Genomic DNA, 12,999 nt, shown 5'->3' with positions numbered 1-12,999 from the left:
CTAATAATCCATAAAGATAGAGAGATCGAAGAGGATGTGAATTATAAAATAATAAAAGCAGGGTGGATGAAATGGAGAAGTGCATTGAGAGTATTGTGCGATCATAGATTCCCTATTAAGTTAAAAGGAGAATTTTATAAGATTGTTATAAGACTAGCTCTGCTCTATGGTATTGAATATTGGGCAATTAAGAATCAACATTTTCACAAAATAAGTATAGCTTAAAGGAAAGATATTAAGACGAATAAGTGGAAACACACAAAAAGATATGATTCAAATTGAGAAAATATGCTTAATGATAGGGGTGGCTCTTCTAGATGAAAATATGAGTGAAAGTTGCTTGAGATGATTTGGTCAAATGCTGTGGATATGGCAATTAGTTGAAAGAGTGAAATTGTTCAAGTTGAGAGAATGAAAAAGGTAGAGGAAAACCAAAAATAACATTAGTAGAAGTAGATAGTTAAAAAATACATACGAATTAAGGAAGTAACAGAGACTATGACTTCGGATAGAATAAAATAGAGGAAAAAAATATATACGTTACTAACCCTAACTAATCTTGTCGAGGATCCATAATCGACTCAAAAAATGAGGGACTAAGACTTTGATGTTGTTGTAAAATATATATATATTTTAATGTGCAATGAATTGCAGGGGACCTTAGTAGTTAATATAAAAGATACGGGAAAAAAACTCATCAAATCATGATATTGATTGAAGAGCTTTTGACCCACATTTAATCCTAACACAAATTTATTGATTATATGTTTTGATTCCAAAATTTGTCACACATTTATAAGAACTAACGTAAGTATGAAAAAAAAAAAAAATACTTTTTCTTAACTAACTTTTAATTTCGTCGGTTAAAAACTTAAACTTAAAATCGTACATTTCCTGTTAAAAAAGTATTAGATGAAATCTAGAGTCAAGAGGTTTAAAATTTAATTGGAATCTCATTATATTTCCAATAGAAACACTTAGGTTTAAATCTTCTCCCTTTTTCTTCTCCAAAAAAAAAAAAAATAATCTTCACCCTTTTAATTAAAAAAAAAAAAAAAAAAAAAAAAAAAAAAAAAAAAAAAAACACTCTGAGTGCAGTAGACGGATATAATTGAAACAAAATATCTGACAAAGTAAAAAGTTGGTCAACTGATGGGCCAATCTTTGAGAAGAACATAGTTCACGAGGAAATCGATATGTTGTAAAGTATGAATGGAAAGCTGAAATACGTTACATGCATCAAAAAAGACAAACATGCAAGCCAACTCATTCATACGTTACATGCATCAAAGCCTTATCTACACCAACCTCTTTTTCCACTTACCAAAGGGACCGATCTTACAACCTCACTAGTAATGATCATGTATTTTGCTATGGTATTTCTCCTTCTGCAAACATTGCTTCTTTTCCTTCTTCTCCAACTTGGCACTTCGCATATAACTATCAGCAAACCCATTAGAGATGGTGACGTTTTAGTCTCTAAAGGAGAAACCTTTGCGCTTGGTTTCTTTCGTCCCGGCAAGTCCACCTACCGCTATGTGGGAATTTGGTACAAAACTGAACCTCAAGGACGAACCGTGGTGTGGGTTGCAAACAGAGATAGTCCTATCAATGATACTTCTGGTGTTCTCTCAATTGATTCTCGTGGAAACCTAGTACTCAATGTCAATTATCGGAAACAACCCGTCTGGTCCACAAATATTGCCTCAAAATGGAGCAACAAAAGTACTAATGCTCAGCTCTTGGATACAGGAAATCTAATCTTAGTTCACAACGAAACAACTGGTGAGGTTCTATGGCAAAGCTTTGATTATCCCACCGATACAACTCTTCCAAACATGAAACTTGGATTGGACCGAACAACTGGTCTAAGCCGAATCGTAACATCTTGGAAATCCAAAGATGATCCGGGATCTGGAAATTGCTCCTTTATGCTTGACACAGATATCTCCTCGCCAGAGTTGTTTTTGTACAAAGGCAACATTCGGTGGTGGCGTTCTGGTCATTGGATTGGCCATGGATGGGGTGGGCTACCCCCTTTGATCCCTAATTCGTTCTTGAATTTAAGTTTTGTGAACAACAAAAGTGAGGTTACCACGACTTGGGGTGTCATGGAATCAACTTTATTAGCAAGAGTAGTGGTACAAGAATCTGGATCAGTTCAAAAGTTTATATGCAGGAAGGCAGATTGTATTTGGTTTTCTATAGGGTCAGTACCCCTGGACCAGTGTGACTATTACAACAAGTGTGGTACATTTGGTAAATGTCACATTGAAAGCAATGGTTCTGATTTCAAGTGCATGTGTTTGCCAGGATTCATGAGAAATGAGACAGGTTGGTGTGTAAGGAAGCGTGGGGAGACATCATTATGTAGGAGTGGTGAAGGGTTTGTGAAGGTGGAAAGTGTGAAGGTTCCAGATTCTTCAGTGGCACAAGTTTATCCAAATCTGGGTTTCGAGGCCTGTGAGCCACTGTGCTTGCAGAATTGTTCTTGCACGGCGTATGCAAGTGTTGATGTGGAAGAGGAAATGGGGTGCATTATATGGTTTGGTGATTTGATGGATACAAGAGTTTTGGATGGGGGCCAAAGCCTGTATGTTCGTGTGGATGCACTTGAGTTAGGTACTCAATAATTTTATCAGTATTTGAGCATTTTTTTTTATTGAAAAATGTTAATGTCATTATCGATTTTTACTATAAAATGGTTTACAACTAATGAATGTGATTGATCCCAGTACTTTAACAACATAATAAATAAATTTCAAAATAAATTTTTTAATAATATCTGGAATATCTAAAGCATCAATATGCATATTGTGCACCATTTTTGTGGCATGAGTGACTGGGAAAGTCTTCTTGTTAGGTAATCATACAGATGGAGAAACTTTCTTGTATTCAGATAATCATGCAAAGGGGTTCTTTGCCAACAAGAGGAGGCTAGCAATATTGGTAGTGGCCTTACTAGTTACTTCATTACTCATTTTTCTCTTTGTGCTTTGGTTAATAAAGAGGAAAAGAACAGGTAAGCAAACCTTTCAATTGATTTTTTTTCCCCAACTCAAGCTGCATTTGTGAATTGTGACGGCTTTATATATATATATATATATGTAACCATCATTTGTAATCGTGCTTGCATGAGGACAGGGAGGGAAAGACAACTCCTAGTATTTAAGGATGTTACTGAAAGTTCTAAAAGCTTTCAAGATTCTCATAAACTTGATGAAAGTAGAAGAACCCCAGATTTACTATTTTTCGACATAAGCTCCATACTTGCTGCCACAGACAATTTCTCACCTGATAAAAGGCTTGGACAAGGTGGCTTTGGCCCAGTCTATAAGGTACTTCGCCTTATGGACGATAAGCATCTATGAATATGCATCAATACTAATTTTATTCTACTACAATATTATACATCATAGGTACTTTGAAGGTAGATTATAAGTTGTTATCACAATTCCACATAATAGGAAAAAAAAATTACAATAATATGTTTTTATGATTTCAGGGTCAACTAGCTAATGGACAGGAAATTGCAGTAAAAACACTCTCAAGAAGTTCAAGGCAAGGTATAGAAGAATTTAAGAACGAAGTTATGCTTATAGCAAAACTCCAGCATAGGAATCTTGTGAGGCTTTTGGGTTGTTGCATTCATAAAGAAGAAAAGATGTTAATCTATGAATACATGCCAAATAAAAGTTTAGACTTTTTCATCTTTGGTATGCCCTTTCTTCTATCACTAATCGCTTTCAGCTTTTTAATTATTGTTTTATGACATTATCATGGAATTTTGATATGTTAGCATGTATTTGTTTTTAGTCATGAATAATTGATGGAAGCTTTCTTGTTTTGGTGTAGATGCAATAAGAAGGCAATTGTTGGATTGGAGCAAACGATTTGAAATTATTTCTGGTATTGCTCGAGGAGTCTTGTATCTCCATCAAGATTCAAGATTAAAAATCATCCATAGAGACCTAAAAGCAAGCAATGTTCTACTAGATGCTGGAATGAATCCAAAAATTTCAGATTTTGGTTTGGCTAGAATGTTTGGAGATGACCAAATTGAAGCAAATACAAATAGAGTTGTCGGCACCTAGTAACTCTCTCTCTCTCTCTCTCTCTCTCTCTCTCTCTCTCTCTCTCTCTCTCTCTCTCTCTCTCTCTCTCTCAAATACGCACTAAGAAAGTACATATGATGTTTTGCTATGAAAATATATATTCTTCACTCTCACAAATCAGTGTATTTGTTTATTAATGACACAAGTTTGATAATGCTTATTACAACATAAAGATTACAATAGGATATTTGAGTACATCACGACTTCTTGTGAGGAAATAATTTATCCATTTCGTTGATGAAAAATTAAGTTTTTTCTTGATTGAGAGATTTGGTTTGTTGAGACTTGAGAGGGTTCTTTTTTTATACTCCTAAGAGGACCCCTTAAACTCAATGGTAAAGTGTTAACGTTGAGTTTGCACCAAAGATGAGAGAAGCGGGCTGAGACTAACAACGATTTGGTAAATATATTAGTGACCTTGCCTTTAGTAGAGAGAGATCGAATACCCAAACTTTTAGAGGCCACTTTATCTCGCACAAAATGAAACTTGATATCTATGTGCTTTGTATAGGCATGGAAGGCAGAGTTGACACCATAAGATTGGTTTGTGGGGAAGAAAGATATCAAGTTCTTTGAAGAAAGATTAAAAACCAGAATAGTTTAGCAGTGCTGGTGGCTAGGGCCTTGTATTCAGCCTTAGTGTTTGACTCCAATACATTAGACTGTTTAAGAGCACTCTAAAGGAATAAGATTAGGCCCAACTCAACTAGCATCAAAGTATGCATCAAGAGCCGAAGATAGGCAACCCAATAAATGAAGCCCATGGTGAAATGGTGGCCTTGAGGTATAGTGAAATATGCTTAAGAATGGTGTAGTGGGTAATGGTAAGTCAGTGAATGAACTAATTAGCTTTGTTGACAGCAGAGAATATATTAGGTCTAGCAAGGGGTAGATATTGCAAAGCCAACGTTGCCTCAATACATGGTTAGATTTAACAATAGGTCCATATATATATATCAATATGAGTCAGTTTGTGGGCCAAAATCATTATTAGGATTGAAATTAATTGGTTTAGTACCTAGAATGAGTATTCGTAATATAAAGTTGCCAGCTAGGAAAGAAGGAGGTCCGAGACTGAAAGGGCCTCCAGACCAAGAAAGTAATGCTGAGAACCCAGAACTTTGATGATAAATTCAACCACTAATAACTGAATGATAATGTCAATGGTGTGATAGACAAAGCATGTGAGGATGACATTATCCACGGTTCCACATAGAAAGAAAAATAAATAAATAATGTGGCACATGTGCATGGTAATGGATAAATGGTGGAAGAATTACTTTAATACCATGATAAATTGCCTATTATTTCAAAAGATTAAGTTGTTAGAAAAAGATATATTTATATTTAATTATAATTATAATAATTACTCTTACACATATACAGAGAGAGAGAGAGAGAGAGAGAGATATATATTTGATTGGTTTGGCTTGTTAAGTGAGTTCGTTATCCATATCCTTAATTAACATGTACAAACACATTAACAAAGAATGCTAAAAACAAAATTACACAATCATAATTAGTGGTGAAGCCAGAAATTTTTTCCAGAGGGGGCCAAACTAAATATAAAAAAATTATTTATAAATATCCAAAACCCAAACAATTGCACAATGTATCAAACTTGTGTTCTGGACTAATTCAAAAGGATTGAGGAGTTAAAGGCCTAAATTCTAAAATTTGTGGGGGCCAATAACTACATTTTTCTATAATTTGTACTTTTTATAATTTAAATGCTATATATAGTTGAAACTTGCAAAAAGCTCCTCCACCCCCCAGCTTCGCCTATGATTATAATTATTTTTATTTGTGCAATTGCAGTGGATATATGTCACCAGAATATGCAATGGAAGGATTATATTCTACCAAATCAGATGTCTTTAGCTACGGTGTCTTGATACTAGAGATAATTAGTGGTAAGAGAAACAACCACTATCATGCTGAAAGTCCTTGCCTAAATTTGATTGGACATGTGAGTAAAATATATTATCATTTGGTTTTGATTTGATTGCACTTCACCTTGGTAGTACTCTAAGATTATACTATTAATTTTTTAGGTTTGGGACTTATGGGAGGAAGGAAATCCCTTGGATATAGTTGATTCATCGTTGGGTCAAGCATATCTTGCTCATCAAGTTTCTAGATGTATTCATATTGGGCTCTTATGTGTGCAAGAACAAGCAACAGATCGACCAAGCATGGCAGAAATTTTATTCATGTTGGGAAATGAAACAAGTCTTCCCCCTCCCAACAAGCCAGCATTTATCAACAGAAAAAATATAAATTGTGGTCTACATTCAACAAGTTCTGTAGGAGCAACTGCTTCACTTAATGACTTAACATTTTCTGTGTTTGAAGCTCGTTAAAGTCTGCACTTACTAGTTGAACTACATTTTCATATATAGTTGAGGACTACAATGCATGTTTGATCGATCATTAGATTTTATTATAAAGTTCTAAAGTTTTCTTTTAAAATTTAAATTTGGAGTATTGCAATTGATGACATGAGAAATGCTGAGACAATCTGCAACGTTAAGTTTTGTTGCCAAATTGTGCTATCAATTAAAACCTAAAAATTTTAAGGAAAAATGGAAATTTTACAAAATCTAAGCACCAAACTGGAATTTATTAGTATATTTTAGAGGTAGAAGTATAGTTCAATCCTTTTTACAAAAGAAAGTAAAAATATTTATCATGAATGAATTTGACTTTTATTTTTAGTATTCTATTTGTTTCAGGGACAATCTTATCTAGAAAATAAGTAATTTTCAAAAATTATTTTCTATAAGACTATGTCATTTTTCTATGTTTGGTATTAACGTTAAATGAGTTTTTTTAAAAAAAAAAAAAAAAAAAAAAACAATATTCTAATTTCCATTATTTAGTTTGCTATGAAATAGAGTTGATTTCAAAAAAAATTTAGTGGAAAACAATCTCTAAAAGTAAATCATACTTTTTCTATTGACTAGAGACAGTTTTCCTTTAACTTAATTTTGTTTTATGCTACTGTGCGCACCAAAGATGGGTTTACTGGGCCAAACCGCTACTTGGGCTCATAAATTATTTGTATGGTGGGTCTAAATATCCTACTTTGGGTTGTTCTAGGCTTAGAGACTCAATGAGATCACTTTTCTCTCTTTCTCTATGTTTCTTCCTTTCAGACCCTCTTTTTCTCTCTCTTTTCTTCCCACAAAATTGCATCCCCTTTCCATTCTTTAGTTTCTCCTATTTATAGCCCATTGTTAATAGGGAGATCATCATTATCTTTTTAACTAGTGCAAAGAGAGGTCCAATGTTGATAAATTTAAGTGGATGTTTAGGTATGAGTGGCTTTGGAAATGGTTCCCTCTGCAGCAAGTGTGTTTGGCAGCAGAGTTTCATAGGGTTCTGCCGAGCACTCAAATGGCGATATGACCGAGCATGTGTATATCATCCAGGGATGATTTTCCGAGCAGTATGTGAGTGGGGCACCCGTAGTCCACTTTTCAAGTATTCGGACAACACCCAGCTTAGACTCATAGTTATTGTGGGCTTGGGACGGGATCCTTAGCGGTGCGGAGGTTGGACCCCTAGCCCATATTATTAATCCATGGCCCAAGGCCCAAATGGACTTGGATGTTAGGTGCCGTACAATAGCCCCCCATTGATTTGTTCATGACTCCCGAGGACGAATCAAGGAGCCAAAGAGGCAGCAGTTCACCCGAGAAATCCAACGGATGCGTTTTGGGCGGTTACAGTGGTCCATTAATGTGTTTCTCAAAAGGCGCGTTGCTTCAGACCTTCTGGTTCTGCCGTCATTATTACCTGTCGGTTCACAAACCGAGGCACGCATGTTGGTTGCTCTGGGTATTTCTAAGGCCACTCCTTTTTACTTCATTACTAATTAATACCAATTATTTCTCATTAACTGATGCTCATTTCCCTTCGTTTCTATAAATAGTTCATCATAATCCATCTTCTCACTTTTCATTCTTTGTTCCTCTGAAATTTCTCTCTGCCGAGCATTCACTTGTGTACTTGTCCATAAACCCAGAATCCTCTTCTCCCTTAGAGCCAAAAGTAAGTCTTCTTCCCCTTTCCTTTGATTTTATTTCTTTTCCCAGAGTTCTTTCTGATTCTTAGGCTTTAGGATGAGTTTTGCTTATCTTTTGAATGCCGGAGCGCCCTTAGCCGCTTTTAGGCAAAACTATAGCATCCCCAATGATGTGGAGATGGCGTATTGCCATGAAAGCAAGATTGCTCTCCACAAAGGGGAAGACACGGCCTTTTTCTCGTTGATGTCTATTCTAGAGGGCGGGGTTAGGTTTCCTATAGACCCACTTTTACTTAATACCCTTAGATACTATGGATTGAGTCTCGACCAACTTCCCCCTTTTATTGGGTAGTGAGTTGTGTGAGTAGGTTAAACCAAACATTTGGTTTGCAATTAGATTATCATGACATAAACTACATGTACAACCTATGTGGAAAGAAGAAATCTAATTACTATTTAAAGACTAGAGATACGAGGGTACGACTAATTTCATGTTTGCCGAACTCTAATAGGAACTCTGCTGGGGAATACGTCCAGGTGCACGGCAATTGGTTTTCCGGTGGTATCCCTCCCCCTTTATCTCGGCGCGAAGTTGGTCTAATCTTTAATTTATTATATCCCTTTCGTTCGTAACTATTTTATTTACCCTAACTCTAACTCGCCATCTTTTGCTGCAGACGGTTCGGTGTTTACTTAGGACATCAGAACGATTCACGTTTGGGACTTGAACTTTGTGCTCAGGTCCGAAATTTTTGTGCACCGAGACGGGCAACTTCGTGCATCTCACCTTATCCTCGGCGTAGATCCGGTGTACTCCACTTGGCAACCCTTCAGCCAAGCCCTTATTGTTGATAGTCCTCTCCTCTCCTACATAGATGTTCGACACACGAACTTTCTTCCTCCCAATTTTACCGTAGGTGAAGCCCGAGACATCGGCCCGCGATACACCTGTTTGGATGAACTCGCGCCTATAAGGGACAAATCAGCTGAAGCAGCTTCCAGATATCTCCGGGAATGTGCTCACAAGGCTGTCCAATGCGAAGTTTTACCTGCAGAACTCGAGGCTCCGGTTCAGGTAGCCGAACAAGAAGCCGCAGAATCCAGTGACTCTTCCAGGACGCATTCTATTCTTGAAGACATGGTGACCCGTAAGACTTTGACAGTTGGCCGTTTTATCCCTGGGGCAAGTCAGGCTGTTCAGCAGCAGCCACCCTAAGGGCGTGTCCCGGTTCCTCCCACTCATCCTCCACCTCCTTTTCCTTCTGGGCGGGCTCGTAAGAGACAACGGGTTGCTTACCTAACCTTCACTAGCCTGGGAGACGCTCAGGTTCAAACCCCCCACCAACCATCTAGGGGTGTTACTATTCGAGAGCCCCCAGCCCAGGTTGGGACAAACATGGCCTCATCCTCTAGACTAGCGTAGTTATGACAACCTATATTTGAGTTAGATGGCAGGCCCCTCCCGACTAGTGCCAACGTACGAGCATGGGAGAAAGGAGAAGGGGGTCGTGTTGCCCAAAGCTTGGTGCACGGTCTCCTTTTGCCCAAGGACGTGAGTGCTTTCGCTGATGGGACCGATGAGTCCATAGGGAGAAGACTCCAATGGCACATTGTCGCAGTAACTTCTCTCTCTTTGTACACTTGCTTTTTACACGCATTCTTATTATTGCTGTATATGTTGCTTCTTTGAGCTACCGTGCGTAAGTAATGTCATCTTTAACAGGCCGCTCAGCTAGCTCATATCCTGAATGAGAGGGTGAAGGACCTTACTGAGGAGGTTGATTGGGAAAAGGTTGGCAGAGAAGAGGCTGTCAAAACAGCTAGGGAGAAAACGAAAACTGCTAAGGTTGCTAAAAAGAGGGCTGCTGCCATGGAGAAATCTCGGGCGTCAGCTGAGAAAAGGTTGGCGGAGCTAGTGACGCAGCAAAATGAAATGGAAGTGAAGCTAGCCAAAGCAGCAAGTTCGAATGCTACCTTGTCCGAGGAAGTTTTTGATTTACGAGCGGCCTTGGAAGCTTGTGAGAGTAAGTTGTATGATGAGGGGTTTGCAGATACAGAGAAGGGCGTGGAGCCGGTTGTAATGCAAGCTTGGCAGCTGTCTTTTTAGAAGGGCTGGATGGCTGCCCTATAGGCCTTAAGGGTGCTTGAGGACTCCCCTCTTAGGGTAGCCAGATTCCCTTTCCAGACCCTACCCCAGTCATGTAGAACCCTGTAGGGCCAAATGATGAGGAAGAGAAGGACAATTTGAGGGAGCTGGTGGAGCAGATTGACGCTCATGTGGAAATGATAGGGACATAAGCCACCAGAAACCCCCCTATTGACGGCCTTTCCAGTGAAAATGTTCATCTCCAGCCCTCTGTATCCAAGCACCAGTCTATCGAGATGGCATCTGAGACGCAGCCCGTGGATCTTACTTCTTAATTACCGAACTTGTTTTTACTTTATTCCCTATTTGCTTCTATTTAGTGACTTTTACTTTGAGTTGGTTTGCCCATGTCGCTGGGCTGTGGCGACTAAACAGTTAATTTTTGGTTTTTACCAAATAGTTATTCAATTTCTGGTTTTAAACTTAATGTCACTGGGTTTTGGTGACGAAGTAATTGATTTTTCATGCTTGATTTTGGCTAAGGTTTATTTGCCGGCCAATTGCCTTAATCATTGTTATGACTATGCATTTATATTCTAACCTCTTTGTAATACTTCGGAGTCTCTGTGCATGCATGTTTCACTAATGAACAGGGCATGTTTCCGCCCTGGAATATAATATTTTCTTTTGTAATACTTCTATCCTTAGAAATTTTTGAATAAGGTTTCCACCTACTCGGTGATAGGGATCAAATCGAGAAGCAGGCTTCAGTTCTTAGAAATTTTTGAATAAGGTTTCCACCTACTCGGTGATAGGGATCGAACTAAGAAGTAGGCTTCTGTTCTTAGAGAATTTTGAATAAGGTTTCTACTTGCTCGGTGATAGGGATCGAACCGAGAAGTAAGCTTCTGTTCTTAGGAATTTTTGAATAAGATTTCCACCTGCTCGGTGATAGGGGTCGAACTGAGAAGCAGGCTTCTGTCCTTAGGGAATTTTGAATAAGGTTTCCACCTACTCAGTGATAGGGATTAAACCGAGAAGCAGGCTTCTGTCCTTAGAAATAAACTAATTGCTTGAAGCTCTTCACCTTCCTCTGTGTTTATCAACTAGATGTACTTAAATAAATAGAGTTGGTTGGGCCTGCACGAACTAGTTACATCGTTATCATATCAGTTAGTACAAAGTACATTTTTCCATGCACGAACGGTCATTGATAAAACTTCTTAAGATTATAAGCATTCCAAGGCTGGAGCAACGGTATCTCGTTCATGTCTTCTAGATAGTACGCTCCTATACTTGCAATGGCTGTAATTCTGTATGGTCCTCACAAAGTTTGGGCAAGCTTCCCGACGTTTGTATCTCACATGCTTCCTACTGCCTTCCTTAGTACCAGGTCTCCGGCATTGAATTCCCTTACCCTTACATCTTGGTTATAACGCTGGGCAAGCTTTTGCTGATACTCAGCTAGTCATATAGTCGCTGTGTCTCGGTATTCTTCAAGTAAATCAAGATGCTCCATCAGCTGACCGTCATTTTGGGACGTGTTGAACTCTGAAACTCATGTGCTACACAAATTAACCTCGGCTTGTATCACGGCCTCCGCCCTATACATGAGAGAGAATGGGGTCTCCTCTGTAGACCTCCGAGGAGTTGTCCGGTATGCCCACAAAACATTGGGTAATTCCTCGGCCTAGTTACCCTTTGCACCTTCCAGTCTTCTCTTGAAGCCATTCATGATTACCTTGTTCACGGCCTCGACCTGGCTATTACCTTGGGGGTACGCTGGAGAGGAATATATGTTCCTGATACTAAGGTTGCTGCAAAATTCGCGGAAAGCTTGGTTGTCGAATTGCAGTCCATTATCCGATATAAGGGAGTCCGGCACCCCAAACCGGGTGATTATATTCTTCCATACGAATTTCTTCACATCCACATCTCAGATATTAGCCAGAGCCTTCGCCTCCACCCATTTGGTGAAATAATCTATGGACCAAAACTAATCTTAGATTGCCCGGTGCTCGGGGAAATGGTCCAAGGATATCCAGCCCCCATTATGCAAAAGGCCAAGGACTACTAATCGGGTTCAAATGGCCAGCAGGTTGGTGAATTAGAGGGTCATGCTTCTGACATTGCTCACACTTTCAAACGTATTCTGTGGCGTCCTTCTGCATTTGGGGCCACCAGAATCCTTAAGTCATTGCCCGGTGCACCAATGATCGTCCTTCTACGTGGCTGCCGCATACCCCTTCATACGGCTCGACCAAGAGTTGGCCTACTTTCTCTAGGTGTAAGCATAAAAGATACGGTCCCCCGAATGACCTGCGATAGAGCTTCCAGTCTTTGGACAACCAATAACGGGCAGCTACCCTGCAGATCTTGTTGGCTTCCTTCTCATCGTCCCGGACTCAGTTGTCGGTTAAGAAGTCAATGATGGGATTCATCCAGCTCGGTTCAAGTGTTGTGACTTCGACCCTTGCAGCCCCCTCATCTCCCGCCACTTTAATGCTAGGCTTGGGGATAAGTTCCACTTTGATTAATCAGGGAATCTCCTCAGCAATTGACAATGCCAGTGTGGCGAGGGATTTGACATGCTTCTTTTGTGCTCGGGCCACTTGGATCACCTTCACCGTACAAAAGTTACTTATGGTTTGCTTTACCAATTCTAAGTACGCTTTCATCCGAAGATCTTGAGTCTTAAAACTTCCCTGCACCTGGTTAACCATGAGCTATGAATCCGAATAAATTTCCACATCCCGGGCTTCTAACCT

The 12,999-nt window shown here is 39.1% G+C and overlaps 1 protein-coding gene across 1 annotated transcript; it reads left to right on the top strand.

Moving 5' to 3' along the window:
- The first annotated feature begins 1,332 nt into the window (after window positions 1–1,332).
- On the top strand, window positions 1,333–6,565 carry LOC126727324 (G-type lectin S-receptor-like serine/threonine-protein kinase At1g11410). Its single transcript, XM_050432928.1, has 7 exons — window positions 1,333–2,622; window positions 2,864–3,022; window positions 3,145–3,338; window positions 3,506–3,716; window positions 3,856–4,093; window positions 5,934–6,084; window positions 6,170–6,565. The coding sequence occupies exons 1-7, from the start codon at window positions 1,356–1,358 to the stop codon at window positions 6,476–6,478; spliced, it is 2,529 nt and encodes an 842-aa protein (XP_050288885.1). The 5' UTR covers window positions 1,333–1,355; the 3' UTR covers window positions 6,479–6,565.
- The last annotated feature ends 6,434 nt before the right edge of the window (window positions 6,566–12,999 follow it).

Source organism: Quercus robur, chromosome 5, assembly GCF_932294415.1.
Source record: "Quercus robur chromosome 5, dhQueRobu3.1, whole genome shotgun sequence".
Lineage (NCBI taxonomy): Eukaryota > Viridiplantae > Streptophyta > Magnoliopsida > Fagales > Fagaceae > Quercus > Quercus robur.
The sequence above is the reverse complement of the archived record's forward strand: the minus strand, read 5'-3'. Positions and strand labels throughout refer to the sequence as shown.

Coding starts and splice junctions, on each gene's coding strand:
- LOC126727324 (XM_050432928.1), top strand. CDS start 1,356: ATGATCATGTATTTTGCTATGGTATTTCTCCTTCTGCAAACATTGCTT. Junction 3,339..3,505: donor GCTTTGGCCCAGTCTATAAG/GTACTTCGCCTT, acceptor TTATGATTTCAG/GGTCAACTAGCTAATGGACA. Junction 3,717..3,855: donor TTTAGACTTTTTCATCTTTG/GTATGCCCTTTC, acceptor GTTTTGGTGTAG/ATGCAATAAGAAGGCAATTG.